The sequence below is a fragment of the Salvelinus sp. IW2-2015 genome, linkage group LG18 (genome assembly GCF_002910315.2).
Source record: "Salvelinus sp. IW2-2015 linkage group LG18, ASM291031v2, whole genome shotgun sequence".
NCBI classification, from domain to species: domain Eukaryota; kingdom Metazoa; phylum Chordata; class Actinopteri; order Salmoniformes; family Salmonidae; genus Salvelinus; species Salvelinus sp. IW2-2015.
In genome coordinates, this window is record NC_036858.1 from 55,268,962 (window position 1) to 55,283,511 (window position 14,550).

The window sequence follows — 14,550 nt, forward strand, 5'->3', positions numbered from 1 at the left end:
GGGCTAGGGTCAGTTGTTATATCTGGAGTACTTGTCCTGTCTTATCCGGTGTCCTGTGTGAATTTTAGTATGCTCTCTCTAATTCTCTTTCTTTCTCTCTCTCGGAGGACCTGAGCCCTAGGACCATGCCTCAGGACGACCTGACATGATGACTCCTTGCTGTCTCCAGTCCACCTGACCGTGCTGCTGCTCCAGTTTCAACTGTTCTGCCTGCGGCTATGGTGACAGTTTAAATACTTAGAGCCCAGGTGACTCCAATCACTAACGACCCTCCTCTGCCTGCAGGAGGAACCGCCCCTGCAAGGCAGAGGAGGAGCTGTGACACCCCCCTCCTTAAAATGAGGGTCCCACCCTCAACCAAACTTCCTCCAACATAATCAAAATAATTCAAATTTCCCCAAAAACAAATAAACACCAATCCCGGCTCCTAGCAGTATCCCCATGTCCCCCAGCTGACTGTCCGCCCCTCAAACTCAGCAGCCCTGGTACCTGGGGAGCAATTTAAGAGGAAAGAGGCACAGACAGCCCATAGGGGTCAGCAGAGAAAAGATACAAGCTAGGTTAAAGGAGCACGGGACAGAGCATCAGCAATGATATTATCCTTACCACTAATGTGCCTAATATCAAGGTTGAATGGTTGCAAGAACAAAGCCCAACGCATCAGGCGCTGGTTGGGGTTTTGCAGGGACCTCAGAAAAACAAGTGGGTTGTGGTCAGTGAACACAGTTAAAGGGGTCAAACCAGAACCAACATAGACCTCGAAGTGCTGTAAAGCCCAAATGAGACCAAAAGCCTCCTTCTCAATTACAGAATAGTTTTTCTGATACTTATTAAATTTCCAGAAGAAGAAACTGACTGCACACTCATCATTCTCCTGGAGAAGCACAGCCCCCAGCACCGATTTGACTGGTGTCTACCTGCAATTTGAAAGGTTTCCCAAAATTTGGTGCTGCCAACACAGGTGCCAAACACAAAAGAGCCTTAACTGCATCAAATGCCTCTTGACACTGGGTGGACCAGAAATTCAGCCRTGGCCTTCAACAGGTTGGTCAGTGGGGACACTACTACCGAAAAGTTTACACAGAAAGCACGGTAGTACCCCGCCATTCCCAGGAAGCGCATCAGTTCTTTCTTTGTGGAGGGCTGTGGGAACTGCTTCACAGCCTGAACCTTGGCTTCCACGGGACAGACAAATCCCTGACCAACAACCTTGCCTAGGTATGTGACTGTGGCTTTGGCAAACTCACATTTTGAGTTTTCATTGTTAACTTTTCTATAATCAGTGCAAGGTCTGAAAGTGGAATCAGACTCTTTGACTAAAAGACAGGGTGAAGCCCAATTTGAACAACATGGCTCCGCAATACCATTGTCCAACATATACTGCACCTCGGTTTCTAGTTTCAATCTCTTCTCCTCAGATACACGATAAAATCTCTGTTTGATAGGCTTAGCATCTCCAATGTCTATATCATGCTCAATTAAGTGGGTTTGTGATGGAGTGTCTTGTAAGACCTGGTTTGGCTTACTTGTGCGCTGACACGTATGACAAGTTTAAATAAACTGAGCTACATCCCGCTTTAAACGTGGCCAGAAAAAAATAACGAAGTATGCGATCATAAGTTTTACGAACACCCATATGACCTGCCACATCACCATGTGAAGTTTGCAACACTTTATTTCGCAAAGTAGTAGGTACAACTATTTGAAAGACTGGTTCTCCTAGACCCTGATCATAGTGTGGAACCCATTTCCTGACCAACAGCACATCAAGAAGAAAATAACACTGAGCACTATTCCTCACCACTGAATCAGGAACNTGCGTTTACATTTTTCCACATAAATACGGAATAAAATCATAAATAACTCTTACTTTTGGACGAGCTTCCATCAGTATCTTGGGCAATGTGTCCTTTGTCCAAAAGAATCGTTGCTTTGTTGTAAAACGACCTCCTCAACTTCGGAACTAGCAGCTAACGATAGCTACACGGCACACACATGCCCAAATCCTCAAACGCAATACTAAGGAAATTCAGAAAAATAGCAATATACTCMCATAAACTGATATAAATCGGTTTCAAATAACTTCGTTATGATGTTTCTAACACCCATATCGAATTAAATCACAGACGGATATATCTTTGATCAATAACGAGAGCTTTTGAGCATGCGATTCTGATGTCCTCCCTTGCGTCCTGGCGAGCGTCGAAAAGAAGGGWCATCTCACTCCATTCCCTTTTATAAACTCTGAGAAACACSTAGAGACACCATTCCACTTCTCATTGGTTACTGACATCCAGGGGAAGGCGGGTGCAGTTCATGTCAAGCCATAGGGCACACACAGAGTTTTAAACTGATCCGAGATCAGAGACTATTTTTCAGAGCTTCGCATGTCCTGTCATGAGTTTCGCTGTAGAAAGAGTTCTGGTTCACCCACAGACATAATTCAAACGGTTTTAGAAACTAGAGATTGTTTTCTATCCAATAGTAATAATAATATGCATATTGTACGAGCAAGAATTGAGTACGAGGCAGTTTAATTTGGAAATGTAAAAAAATAAATGCTAACAGCTCCCCCTATTGACAAAAGGTGTTATAATCTCCACCCGGCACAGCCAGAAGAGGGCTGGCCACCCCTCATAGCCTGGTTCCTCTCTAGGTTTCATCCTAGGTTTTTGCCTTTCTAGGGTGTTTTTCCTAGCCACCGTGCTTCTACACCTGCATTTCTTGCTGTTTGGTGTTTTAGGCAGGGTTTCAGTACAGCACTTTGAGATATCAGCTGATGTACGAAGGCTGATGTACGAAGGCTATATAAATAAATTTGATTTGATTTGTTGGGGGACCCCACAGGGGTGTCGTGCTCAGCCCCCTCCTGTACTCCCTGTTCACCCATGACTGTGTGGCCACGCACGTCTCCAACTCAACCATCAAGTTTGCTGATGACACAACAGTAGTAGGCCTGATTATCAACAATGACGGATCAGCCTACCTGGAGGAGATGAGAGCCATGAGGAGAATCCTACGAAGCAGGTTTGAGGAGTTAGCAAGGTTACTTTGCTTCAACCTGGGATAAGCGGTCATACAAAAGTGTCTCACCTTTTAGCCAGGTACATTTCTATGGCAACAAATCATTCAGAACTAACCTGCTCCGGGGCAGGCTAACTCACTTCCCCTGAATGAAATTACTGAGTTAAGGACCAATGAAATCAGATTCTGTCCTTCTTGCAAAGAATGCATCATCATCCCCTTCATTTGAGGAAGACAACAAATGCAATATTTTATAAATTACAACTTGTTTTTTTWAAATAGCAATGTTAAAATATATCAGTAATGACAGAATGCATTTTAAACATAATGCAATGTAACACTTTATGACTTCATAAATACATCGATAGGAGTGGGTAAAAAGCACCTGTCCACACAGGACTTCTGCCTTTTGGAAGGCTGTCATTGTAAATAAGAATTTGTTCTTAACTGACTAAACTGATTAACGATAAGTAATAAAATAATAGCGGCACTTCTAAACGCATATTTCACACCATAGCCTAATGAATTWGCAAGTTAACTTAGCTTTCATTTTGATTTCGGCACAAATTAAATTTCATGACTGAACAGGAACCGGGATTCGTCAGTCCAYGCAATGTTTTTCCACTCAATTGTCCAGTGTTTGTGATCACGTACCCACTGGAGCCGCTTCTTCTTGTTTTTAGCTGATAGGCGTGGAACTCTGCTGCAATAGCCTATCCGTGACACGGATCGACGAGTTGTGCGTTCCGAGATGCCGTTCTACACACCACTGTTGTACTGTAGCGTTATTTGTCTGTTTATGGCCAGCATGTTGGTTTGCATAATTCTTGCCATTCTCCTTCAACCCCTCTCATCAACGAGCTGTTTCGTCCACAGGACTGCCGCTGTCTATATGTTTTTTGTTTGACGCACCATTCACGGGAAACCCTACACCCTGTTGTGCATTAAAAAAGCCCAGGTAAGCGGCTGTTTATAAGATACTGGAGATACCATGCTCAAAGTCGCTTAGGTCACTCTTTTTGCCCATTCTAACATTCAATCGAATAGTAACTGAATCCTTCGATGCCTGTCTGCCTGTTTTARATAGCAAGCCATGTGACTCACTGTCTGTAGGAGCGCTCTATTTTCATAAACTGGGTGCTGTACCTAATAAACTGGCCAGTGAATGTATGTGTGTAAATTATACTATCAATTGGTGAGAGCCTCAAATACCACATTCATTTATACATATCCACTGTAATCACGGTAAATGTAGTTCCTGTTTTTGTCATGTCTTTGGTCACATTCAAGTGGGTCAAACAAAAACACCATAATGCGCTGRATCGATGACGTCGCCCCCACAGTGACTGTATTGTCACAAGCCGGCTCATAGCCTGTGACAAAAATGAGGGGACACGAACAACAGGTATAGGCCAATTTAAAAAGGTTCTTTATTCTACAAACTATTAACTTAAACTAAGAAAAAGGAATGAGGTGTGGAAGTATCATAATGTAAGGTGTATGTAAAGTGCATGGATGCGTGAATATGTGTGTGTGAACATGACTGAGTGAAAACTATGCAAAACTACAAAGGAACAAACAAATCATGAGCATACCTGGAGGAGCAGAGCGAGAGAGAGAGAAGTGATTAGTGACAGTTTAAATACTTAGAGCCCAGGTGACTCCAATCACTAACGACCCTCCTCTGCCTGCAGGAGGAACCGCCCCTGCAAGGCAGAGGAGGAGCCGTGACAGTATGTACATATTCCAACCAGAAGTCATGGATAACAAGCAACATCCGCACTGAGCTAAAGGGTAGAGCTGCTGCTTTCAAGGAGCGGGACTTTAACCCGGAAGCTTATAAGAAATCCCGCTATACCCTCCGACGAACCATCAAACAGGCAAAGCGCCAATACTAAGATCGAATCGTACTTCACCGGCTCCGATGCTCGTTGGATGTGGCAGGGCTTGCAAACTATTACAGACTACAAAGGGAAGCACAGCCGAGCGCTGCCCAGTGACAAGAGCCTACCAGACAAGCTGTATTATTTCTATGCTCACTTCGAGTACAGTAACACTGAAACATGCATGAGAGCATCAGCTGTTCTGGACAACTGTGTGATCACGCTCTCCACAGCCGATGTGAGTAAGACCTTTAAACAGGTCAACATTCACAAGGCCACAGGGCCAGACGGATTACCAGGATGTGTACTCCGAGCATGCGCTGACCAACTGGCAAGTGTCTTCACTGACAATTTCAACCTCTCCCTTTCTGAGTCTGTAATACCAACATGTTTCAAGCAGACCACCATAGTCCCTGTGCCCAAGAACACTAAGGTAACCTGCCTAAATGACTACCGACCCGTAACACTCACGTCTGTAGCCATAAAGTGCTTTGAAAGGTCGGTCATGGCTCACATCAACACCATTATCCCAGAAACCGTAGACCCACTCCAATTTGCATACAGCCCCAACAGATCCACAGATGATGCAATCTCTATTGCAATCCACACTGCCCTTTCACACCTTGACAAAAGGAACACCTATGTGAGAATGCTATTCATTGACTACAGCTCAGCGTTCAACACCATAGTGCCCTCAAAGCTCATCACTAAGCTTAGGACCCTGGGACTAAACACCTCTATCTGCAACTGGATCCTGGACTTCCTGACGGGCCGCCCCCAGGTGGTYAGGGTAGGTAACAACACATCCGCCACGATGATCCTCAATGCGGGGGCCCCTCAGGGATAAGTGCTCAGTCCCCTCCTGTACTCCCTGTTCACTCATGATTGCATGGACAGGCATGACTCCAACACCATCATTAAGTTTGCCAATGAGGCAGCAGTGGTAGGCCTGATCACCAACAACAACGAGACAGCATATAGGGAGGTCAGAGACCTGGTCGTGTGGTGCCAGGACAACAGCCTCTCCCTCAACGTGATCAAAACTAAGACTGAACAGATTTGGCATGGGTCCTCAGATCCTCAAAAGGCTCTACAACTGCACCATTGAGAGCATCCTGACTGGTTGCATCACTGCCTGGTATGACAACTGCTTGGCCTCCTACCGCAAGGCACTACAGAGGGTAGTGTGTACGGCCRAGTACATCACTGGGGCCAAGCTTCCTGCCATCAAAGACCTCTATACCTGACGGTGTCAGAGGAAGGCCCTAAAAATTGTCAAAGACTACAGTCAACCTCGTCATAGACTTTTCTCTCTGTTACCGCACGGCAAACGGTACCGGAGTGCCAAGTCTAGGTCCAAGAGGCTTCTAAACAGCTTCTACCCCCAAGCCATAAGACCACAGCTTCTACCCTAATTATTTGTTCCTTTTATTTATTATTTTTCTTTAGGTATTTTTCTTAAAACTGCATTGTTGGTTAAGGGCTTGTAATTAAGCATTTCACTGTAAAGTCTACACCTGTTGTAGATTTCACCTGCTGTATAAATCTGAAACATCCGGTTGGAATTTCCACTCCCCACCAAATATGATGAGGATAGTAAACCCAGTGGCCGACAGTGGGAGTATGGAGCTGAGCCGACATTCTGTTATTCTAATTGAAGAAAAACCCGATCTCAATACAGTTCTGTTCCAAAAACTAAAATATGTTACGAACAGAGTGCGCTAAGTTTTGTAGATGTGACCCTTTGCCAATGTTTCTCAAAATTACGTCGTTTACAAGGAGTGCAAGGGCAAATTGAGTTAATGCCCACGAGCATTTCAGACCTACCGAAAATATGCAAATACATGTTAGAACGCGCCAATAGGATCTCGCTAGCTTATGCTTGTTCTGCCCACCATGTTTAATTTGCTCCCATTGAAAACTGGGTTAGTTATAAATATATTTGCTGCTGTGTAGCCGATCTGTCCATAAGGAAACATTGCCCCCTGGTGGTTCTTTTGTATCACCACAACATACCTCAGTACAGTGTCGTGACTGCAGTACAGAGAAGGTGGAACTAGACTCCTGTCACAGCACGCAACAAGGCAGCTTAGTCAATGAGAATCAATTCTACTTGTCAATAACAATCGGTTGTCATTATTGACTTTTTCACAACTCAATTGCGTCACTTCTGAGCATGTGAACACAAACCTTCTAGAACACTAAAAACTGTGGAACCATAGACTCAGAACACTTATGACTAGAGCCGAGGGCAAAACCTAAGAACATTCTATAGAACACCTGCATGACGGCTTAAGTAATGATCTATTCCTGATATGGCATTACATTGTTTGAGTAATACACTACTCTTTATTTGCACCCAACACTGAGATGTGTACACAGTTGGTCATATTTGAATCCAAGGTCAAGAGTCACTAACACAGGCTGCTTCTCAAATGGCACCCTATTTCGCTATATAGTGCTCTAATTCGGGTCAATAATAGTGGACTATATAGGAAATAGGAAGTCATTGTCCTTCCAGCCAGTTATGGAATGTGTGATTGGAGATATTCAGACAGTACAACCTGTACATGATGAATAGCATCACTTGAATTATACACTGTAGCACATTAACATTGAGATAGTAGCTAGGTTTCCATTCAATTGGCGACAGATTTTCAAGCGAATATTCTAAAAACTGCATAAAAAAAAGCTTATTTCCCACTAGAGATATGTTTTCATCAAATTGACTTGTTGCGGATAAAAGGCTGTGCATGATGACATAGTGCATATAAAATAACTTTTGCAGTTAAATTCCAATGGACTGAATAAAAAATAAAAGTTAAATGGGTTTCCATTGCATTTTCAACTATACTGTTTTTGTCAACAAAAAAATAGTTGAGTATTTCTGTCTGTAATAAAGCACTTTTGTGGGGAAAAACTAATTCTGATTGTCTGTGCTTGGCTCCCCTGTGGATGGGCCTGGCTCACAAGTGGGTGGTCCTATGCCCTCCCAGGRCCACCCGTGGCTGCGCCCCTGCCCAGTCATGTGAAATCCATAGATTAGGGCCTAATTTATATATTTAAATTGACTGATTTCCTCATATGAACTGTAACTCAGTAAAATCATTGAAATTGTTGCATGTTGCATTTATATTTTGGTTCAGTATATTTATATTTGTCAAACGGCAGCCAAGCATCGATCATGGCACCAGAATAAGATCCTCGATATTTAGTGGAAAGGTGCATCAAGCTCCTCACCGTGCACTTTCATCAGTTACTCACAACTTATTTCCTCTGTAACCTAATAAACTGTATGCTTTTCTGAGTCATAGTGGGAGGACCACACAACATATCAAGTTTACTTCAATATGATGGTTATTWTCAATATTTATACATAAGTGTTTCCACCACCATTTCTCACAGAATTAATTTTACAGGCACAAAAAAGATCCCACCTTGTCAAGTGTATTTTGTTTTGTCAACATTTCGAAAGTTTACAGACAAATTTGCTGTTTCCATCAGGCCTCATGACATTTTTTTTATCCAACATGTACTTTACTCGCATTAAAAGGTGGTTAGTGGTACAAAAAGAGAATTCAAACACACATTTGAACTCTTTAAGAACATCTCTCCTAGAATAACAAAGATMCTTTGAAAATAAAGACAAAGACAAACAAGGTGAAAGCTATTTATCCTATGAACCGAAGATGCTGATTGGCTCATTTATAAAAACATTCAGATGCTCTCCCTGATTGGACAGTGATTAAGAAGGCAGGTGTGCGTGTGTTCATAGGCCCTTGTTGAAGTAGACGTACTGTACACTGTCCCCATAACGACACAAGATGGACTCCCTTAGCTCTGGCTCCAGCTTAGACACAGCCATGGAGCTGAAAGAAAGGGAGAGGAAGAGTGAGACCTAAACCAAGGGAGAGCCTAATACTAAAACAGCTACTAACATCATGAAGGCGCAAAACTGAATGCTGCCCAGTCGACAGGCTACTTACCATTGCTGAGGGAACAGGGAGCAGGCTGCAGGSACCATGAAGACCAGGCTGCAAAACAGACATAGTTAGGTGACTGTGCCTACTGAGACATGTACATTGCATCCCAAAGGGTACCCTATTCCCTACATAGTACACTACTTTTGACCAGGCCCTCCCAAAAAACCCTGAACCAAACAAATCTTCCTGGTGCAACCTCCTAAAACAGTCCTACTTACAACGCTCCCACCATCATGACTTGTAAAGGTCCGTGGAAGAAGGTGATCCTCTGTTAACCGAAAGACAGAGCTTGTTAGCAATAAACTGCAATGCAACAGAATCTACACTGTCAGCATGTTTAGTCAAGAACAACGTAACTGTGGATATTTAGTCAATAGCACTGTAACTAGGAATGCTTATTCAATAACTTTGTAGCTAGCTAGCCTATGCATGTCTAGTAGCAGTATTTGGTGTATTTCAATAAAAGGCCCACCTGCATAAACTTGAATTTCTCAAGTCTCTGCATGATGACGGGGAGAATGACTAGGAGAAGAGAGGGGGAAAGGGAGAAAAAAAGTGATAAAGTAGAGGGTGGCAGGTGGAAACAAGAGGAGAGGAATAAGTCATTGAAGGGAGCAACAGGGTCACACTCCAACACAGCTCCACTTTCCATTGTCTATGGAGCTAGGACTGAGCTCAAACTCTATAGCTCCCCTCCTCCTTAAACCTRTGAAACGTACTCATGCCCGGTGCTGCCATGGTAATCCGGGAAATGACCACCTGGGTGATGCCCTTCACAGCTGCTTTCTGGAAAGAAAGAAAATGTGGGAACGGCGGAGTAGGTACAACGTAATTTTTCTGCTCGTGTAACAGTCAGAAATAGGATATTTAGTAGAATATTTAATTATCCAGACATTCCCAGTGCTGCTACCTTGGAATGGCCAAGTTTGTTTCCATTCTCATCTGTTACAGCTATGCCATTCAGGAGCTCCCTGAGAAAAGAGAAGGTCAACAACTCAATGTTGTCTTCATGGGGGATGCCAATACACTATCAGAATAGATGCTAATACTCAAGTGACTTCAATTGAGTATGTACTCACTGTTGCCTCATCATTGGGATATTGACACAGTTAGCGGACGCCACAGCTGCAAACGGAACCCAGCGCGCCACCAGCGGAGGGGCTCTCTACAGAGGAGGGCGGAGACAAGACGGTAAGGGGAAGTTGAACATGTAATCAATCAAACCAGTCTGTGTGTTGTGTTCTTTGAACTGTACCTTTGTGTAGAAGTTGAGTCCCACAGCAGTGGCTAGAGCAGTGCTAGTTGCTGTTAAATAGGCTACTCCGATTTGACTGAAGAGGTAGAGAAAATAGATTGAGTTTAAGACATTTAAATAGCTCTTAATATTCTCCCTGTACATTGCAATACATTCACCACAGCAGTGTGTGGGTGTGTGTGGTCTGCAGGGTACTTGGGTGTGATGGGGGAAGCAGCATTTCTGTTGGTGTAGTTGACCAGAGCATTAAACGACTGATTCACCCACTGCCAGAACACTACAGCAGGGACTGTCCTAGAGAGAAAGAGAACGAGAAAATGATGGAAAGAGGAATATAAATGTAGGATTAGAAGTCATCGCTCCAAACTCACCTATGGTTGGCTAACCTAAAGATCTGTTGTTGTCAAATCTGTGTGTGTGTGTACCTGTAAAACTGTAGCATACCACCCGTTATGGCCATCCCTCCGGGCACCTGGAAGGACATTCGACCAATCAGGTTCATGCGATCGCCAGTGTCAGGGTGAAAGGCAGAGTCATAGAGCTTCTTGGCGTAGTGCAGCTGTTCCTCTGTGGTGCCGGGGGGAACGGACCCCGCTCTAGAACAGGAGAACCACACAGAACCCAAATTCTCATCACAGGGAACAAAAACTGTAGACATACTGGAATTACAACTTCAGTGGCATAATAATAATATAATTTGGTGGGTGCTTAATTATATTTGTCCTATTAGACACATGTACAYGTGTGTATTTGAAATAGTTTTTTTTAGCATATCCCAACTCCACCTGAGACACCAGCAGAGAGTTTTGGTCAGAGCCAGGGTCCAGCATTTTACCAGCMTCCCTGGAGCAAATAGGGTTAAGTGCCTTGCTCAAGGGCACAAACAACAGATGTTTCTACTTGTCGGCTCTGGGATTCYAACCAGTAACCTTTGGGTTACTGGTCAAATGCTCTAACCTCGTGGTGTCTGTGTGCGTTACCTGCAGCTATCCACCAGCGCTTTAGCCTCATCCAGTCGTGAGTCCGGCAGTAGTGCTGTCCTCCAGTCTGTGATGTTGGCAAAGTGCTTCAATCTTCCCATAAACTTGGACTGATCCCACCGTGGCACGTCAATGTCAAACCCACTCACTGCCATCGCGACCCTCCACCTCACAACCTAGGTCTAAAGTCACAAATATGGTCTCCAAACCACCTCGCCCGTCCCAAACCGAGTCGAGCCTGCAGTCAATGTTTGGCTTCTTGGTCCTGTACCAACCTGGTCCACTCAGCCCTTCCAGTCTGCCTCTATAAAGACAGAAACACATGAGTCTTTCTGTTTTCAGTTGTTAGAATAGCCTTGACTTTAGTGTAAGCTTAAAAAAGTGTAGGACTAATCTAGGGACCACATACAGTATATTATTACAGTATCATATAACTTGCATCCTCAGTATCCTTTGTAAAAAATAAAATCTATCCTCCCAGGGTTCTRTGGGTAAACTACTTTCTAACCAATCAGACCTGCTCAGAGCAGAGAGCTATAACTGTTGAACCCAGCCTTGGGGCAGCCCTCCCTGTGGTTCCTGCGGTGTCTGTGTGTCTCTCTCTCACTCAGCAAACAACTAACCAGAGTTTATTCTCTCACAGGAGACTGAGTAACAGAATCAGTTTAATTGATAAACCACCCTTCCAAAGTTCCCTCAAAGTTCATCTGGGGTCACAGTGTGGCATTGTCTGCATCAGAGCATTTCCTTCCTACCCATTTCAAACAGCCAGAGAGAGTGCGTAGCATCTGCAGCAGCAAAAAAACAGTATGTTAACCAGGGTTAATCTCAATAGTCTAAGTGGGCTCCTCTACTTGTCTCCTTTCTTTCATCTGTATTGATGTAAAAAAAAAAAAAAAAATGGATAAGTTCAAACAGATCTCCATATTAAAGTATAACCTAAGGTTTTTAGATCAGAGAAGTGCATGCAAAAAGACTAGGCGAGGAGGGAAAGGAGGCCATTCTAGAGAGTATTGAAATGCGCCCAGGACAGCCAGGCTAGAAGCAGGCTGGATCCAGAGCTGGTCAGAGCTGTTTGTTTGAACAGCAGGGTCATGCTGTAGCTGCTGTAGCTGCACAAGGAGCAGGAATGAACCCAGACCAAGCCCAGCATCTCAGTACAGCGACATATCACTATATCACTGACCAAGTCAATGGATGAATAAACATGAATTAATGAACAAACGTTTTGTATGAATGGTGTGAAGAAAGATAGAGAGTAAGGGCCGAGGGAGAGAGAGGACTGGGAGGAAGATGTGAATTAATAACAAGGGGGTCAGAGTTGAAGAGAAGCCTGAAAGCGTGTGATGTGATGAGGTTGAGAATAAAGTAAGGATATTATCAACCACAGGTATATATTTCCCCCAGGGCGGGCTAGTTAGACTGGACTTCAATCATCAACGGCTGCATCTCAATACTCTAGTGGCCCCTCTCCTRTCCTTCATCTGCAATGATCTGAAAACACAGGGTGTGAAACCTTTGCTTGACGACTCAAACTGAATTCTTACGCTGCTATATGATCGCAGAAAATAAATGTTTGTGGGTGTGGCTGGACAGTTGGCCCCCAAGTGTCCGGTCTGGAGGGTGAAGTCACAAGCTCTACTGGTTGGCTAATGCGTAGCAACATAGCGGTCCAAAAGCCCTGATCTGCRCTATGTAATTTACGATTGTCACATTTCACAACTTTTTGGGGCTCTAAAATCTGTTTAATATGATCATGTTCGATCCCCACTGTGAATTCTTGGAAATGTATCTACAAATTGAGATATTTCATTAAATAGTGATCAATTCTGACTACTACATTTGTTGTCACACAGGACCACGTGCTGACAGACCAACCATGGGCCGCAGTCTAGAGGCTCTGGTTGACTCTCAGGCAGGATGAAAACAWCTATGTCGACCATAATCCTTTGCTGGTGCCATTCAGCCAGAGATACTTTTGAGMAGATGGGAAACTCCATTAGAATCTTATTAACCCCCACGCCTTGTTAATGTGCCCCGCGGTGCATTCTGGGATAAGGAGCGCGCTCCTTCAATGAGTGAATTGAGCTCTAGGTCAAAAAAGAAACATTAGCATGCATTTCGTTAACAAGAAGTACAACATTACAAATCTTTTRCGAGATAGTTAAATTGTTCTAGTAATATCGTATAGCTTTGGAATCGTGACATGACTTAGGCTGGTTTCTCTACTCAAATGCCGCATTCAGAACAACTCGAAAATCTTTTTTCGAGTTCCCAGATGTCTTGAACGCCCGGAAGTCAGAGATTTTTGAAGGCGGCATGCTTCAATTTCAAATACTTCCGGCTTCATGCACCATCAGGAGATGTTTTTAGGATTACGTGGATGACGTAAACGCTAACACTAGCTACTGGTTTTAAGGTCTATGGGAGCAATGTGGAWGGGTTGACATGCAAGCGAAACCTGTTCTTCAGAACCGGTGCAAATAAAGGAAAGGAATGAGGAGAAGAAGCAAAGATAAATTAGATTCTCCGAGTCTGTGTAGTTAACCATGAGAGAACTAATAACCTAAAAAGGCTTTAGTAAAGACATGTCGATGTGCAATTAACTGCAGCAGTAAACAAGTAACTTTAGCTAGCTAGATTCAAAGCAATTGTGCAAGACTGTCGAGAAACTAGATTAATTGTTGACATCCATCCTGTGCCTCTGCAAGTCTAGAACAGCTGCACTCATCATTATGCATTGGCCCATCATATTGACATGCCTAGTTAAATAAAATAAAAAAATAAAAAATTGTGTGACATTCTTGAAATCACCGTAAAGCTATCATTCAGAKTGATGCAACTTGCCTGACATGTTACCCGCATTTTGCGAAGCATGCTAGCAGCTTTGTCCAGAAATGAGAGAAGAGATAGCTGGCAACAAAAACACTAACTGTATCAATATCTGCAACAAAGTAGCTGAAGAAACATACGTTACCTTTCAGCGCTGGACTGCAAGATAATACAATGTAACTTGCTCAATGTTTCAAGTCAAGATCTCAGCAGTTGGTGTAGTAGGGGAGGGTGCACGTGGCACCGCTTCCTCCAATCACAGCCTGGGGCAGCTCCCTTTCCSAACGTCGGTCTCCAGAAATAAATATATATATTTTTTAATAAATACTCATATGGACTTTCAGTCATCTCATCTTTTAACTCTGCGTGCAGTAGATCTTTACCTTTGTAATTCTAAAGCAAAGGCAAAATACATAATTATGGCTAAAGCGACCTCACAATGATAAATAAAAAATATAGATAAATACAAAGTGTTGGTATTTATGCTTCCGCTAGTACATAGTGTATTTCTGAAGTGAGGAATGTTTTGTTCACAGAGATTTTGATATTAGCGAAAGTGGCTAATTGTAACGATAAGTTCATTTGCTTTACGT

The 14,550-nt window shown here is 43.4% G+C and overlaps 1 protein-coding gene across 2 annotated transcripts; it reads right to left on the bottom strand.

Annotated features, from left to right (window-relative positions):
* Positions 1-8,338: 8,338 nt before the first annotated feature.
* sfxn2 (sideroflexin 2) lies at positions 8,339-14,213 on the bottom strand. 2 transcript variants are annotated; one of them, XM_024008033.2, is made up of 12 exons: positions 14,103-14,213; positions 11,126-11,429; positions 10,571-10,741; positions 10,341-10,439; positions 10,146-10,221; positions 9,970-10,055; positions 9,801-9,861; positions 9,610-9,676; positions 9,363-9,412; positions 9,109-9,158; positions 8,894-8,941; positions 8,339-8,776 (listed from the first exon to the last, which is right to left on the bottom strand). In XM_024008033.2, the coding sequence occupies exons 2-12, from the start codon at positions 11,278-11,280 to the stop codon at positions 8,677-8,679; spliced, it is 963 nt and encodes a 320-aa protein (XP_023863801.1). In that variant the 5' UTR covers positions 11,281-11,429; positions 14,103-14,213; the 3' UTR covers positions 8,339-8,676. The 2 variants fall into 2 exon arrangements, with proteins under 2 accessions (XP_023863801.1, XP_023863802.1); XM_024008034.2 differs by lacking the exon at positions 9,363-9,412.
* Positions 14,214-14,550: the final 337 nt, after the last annotated feature.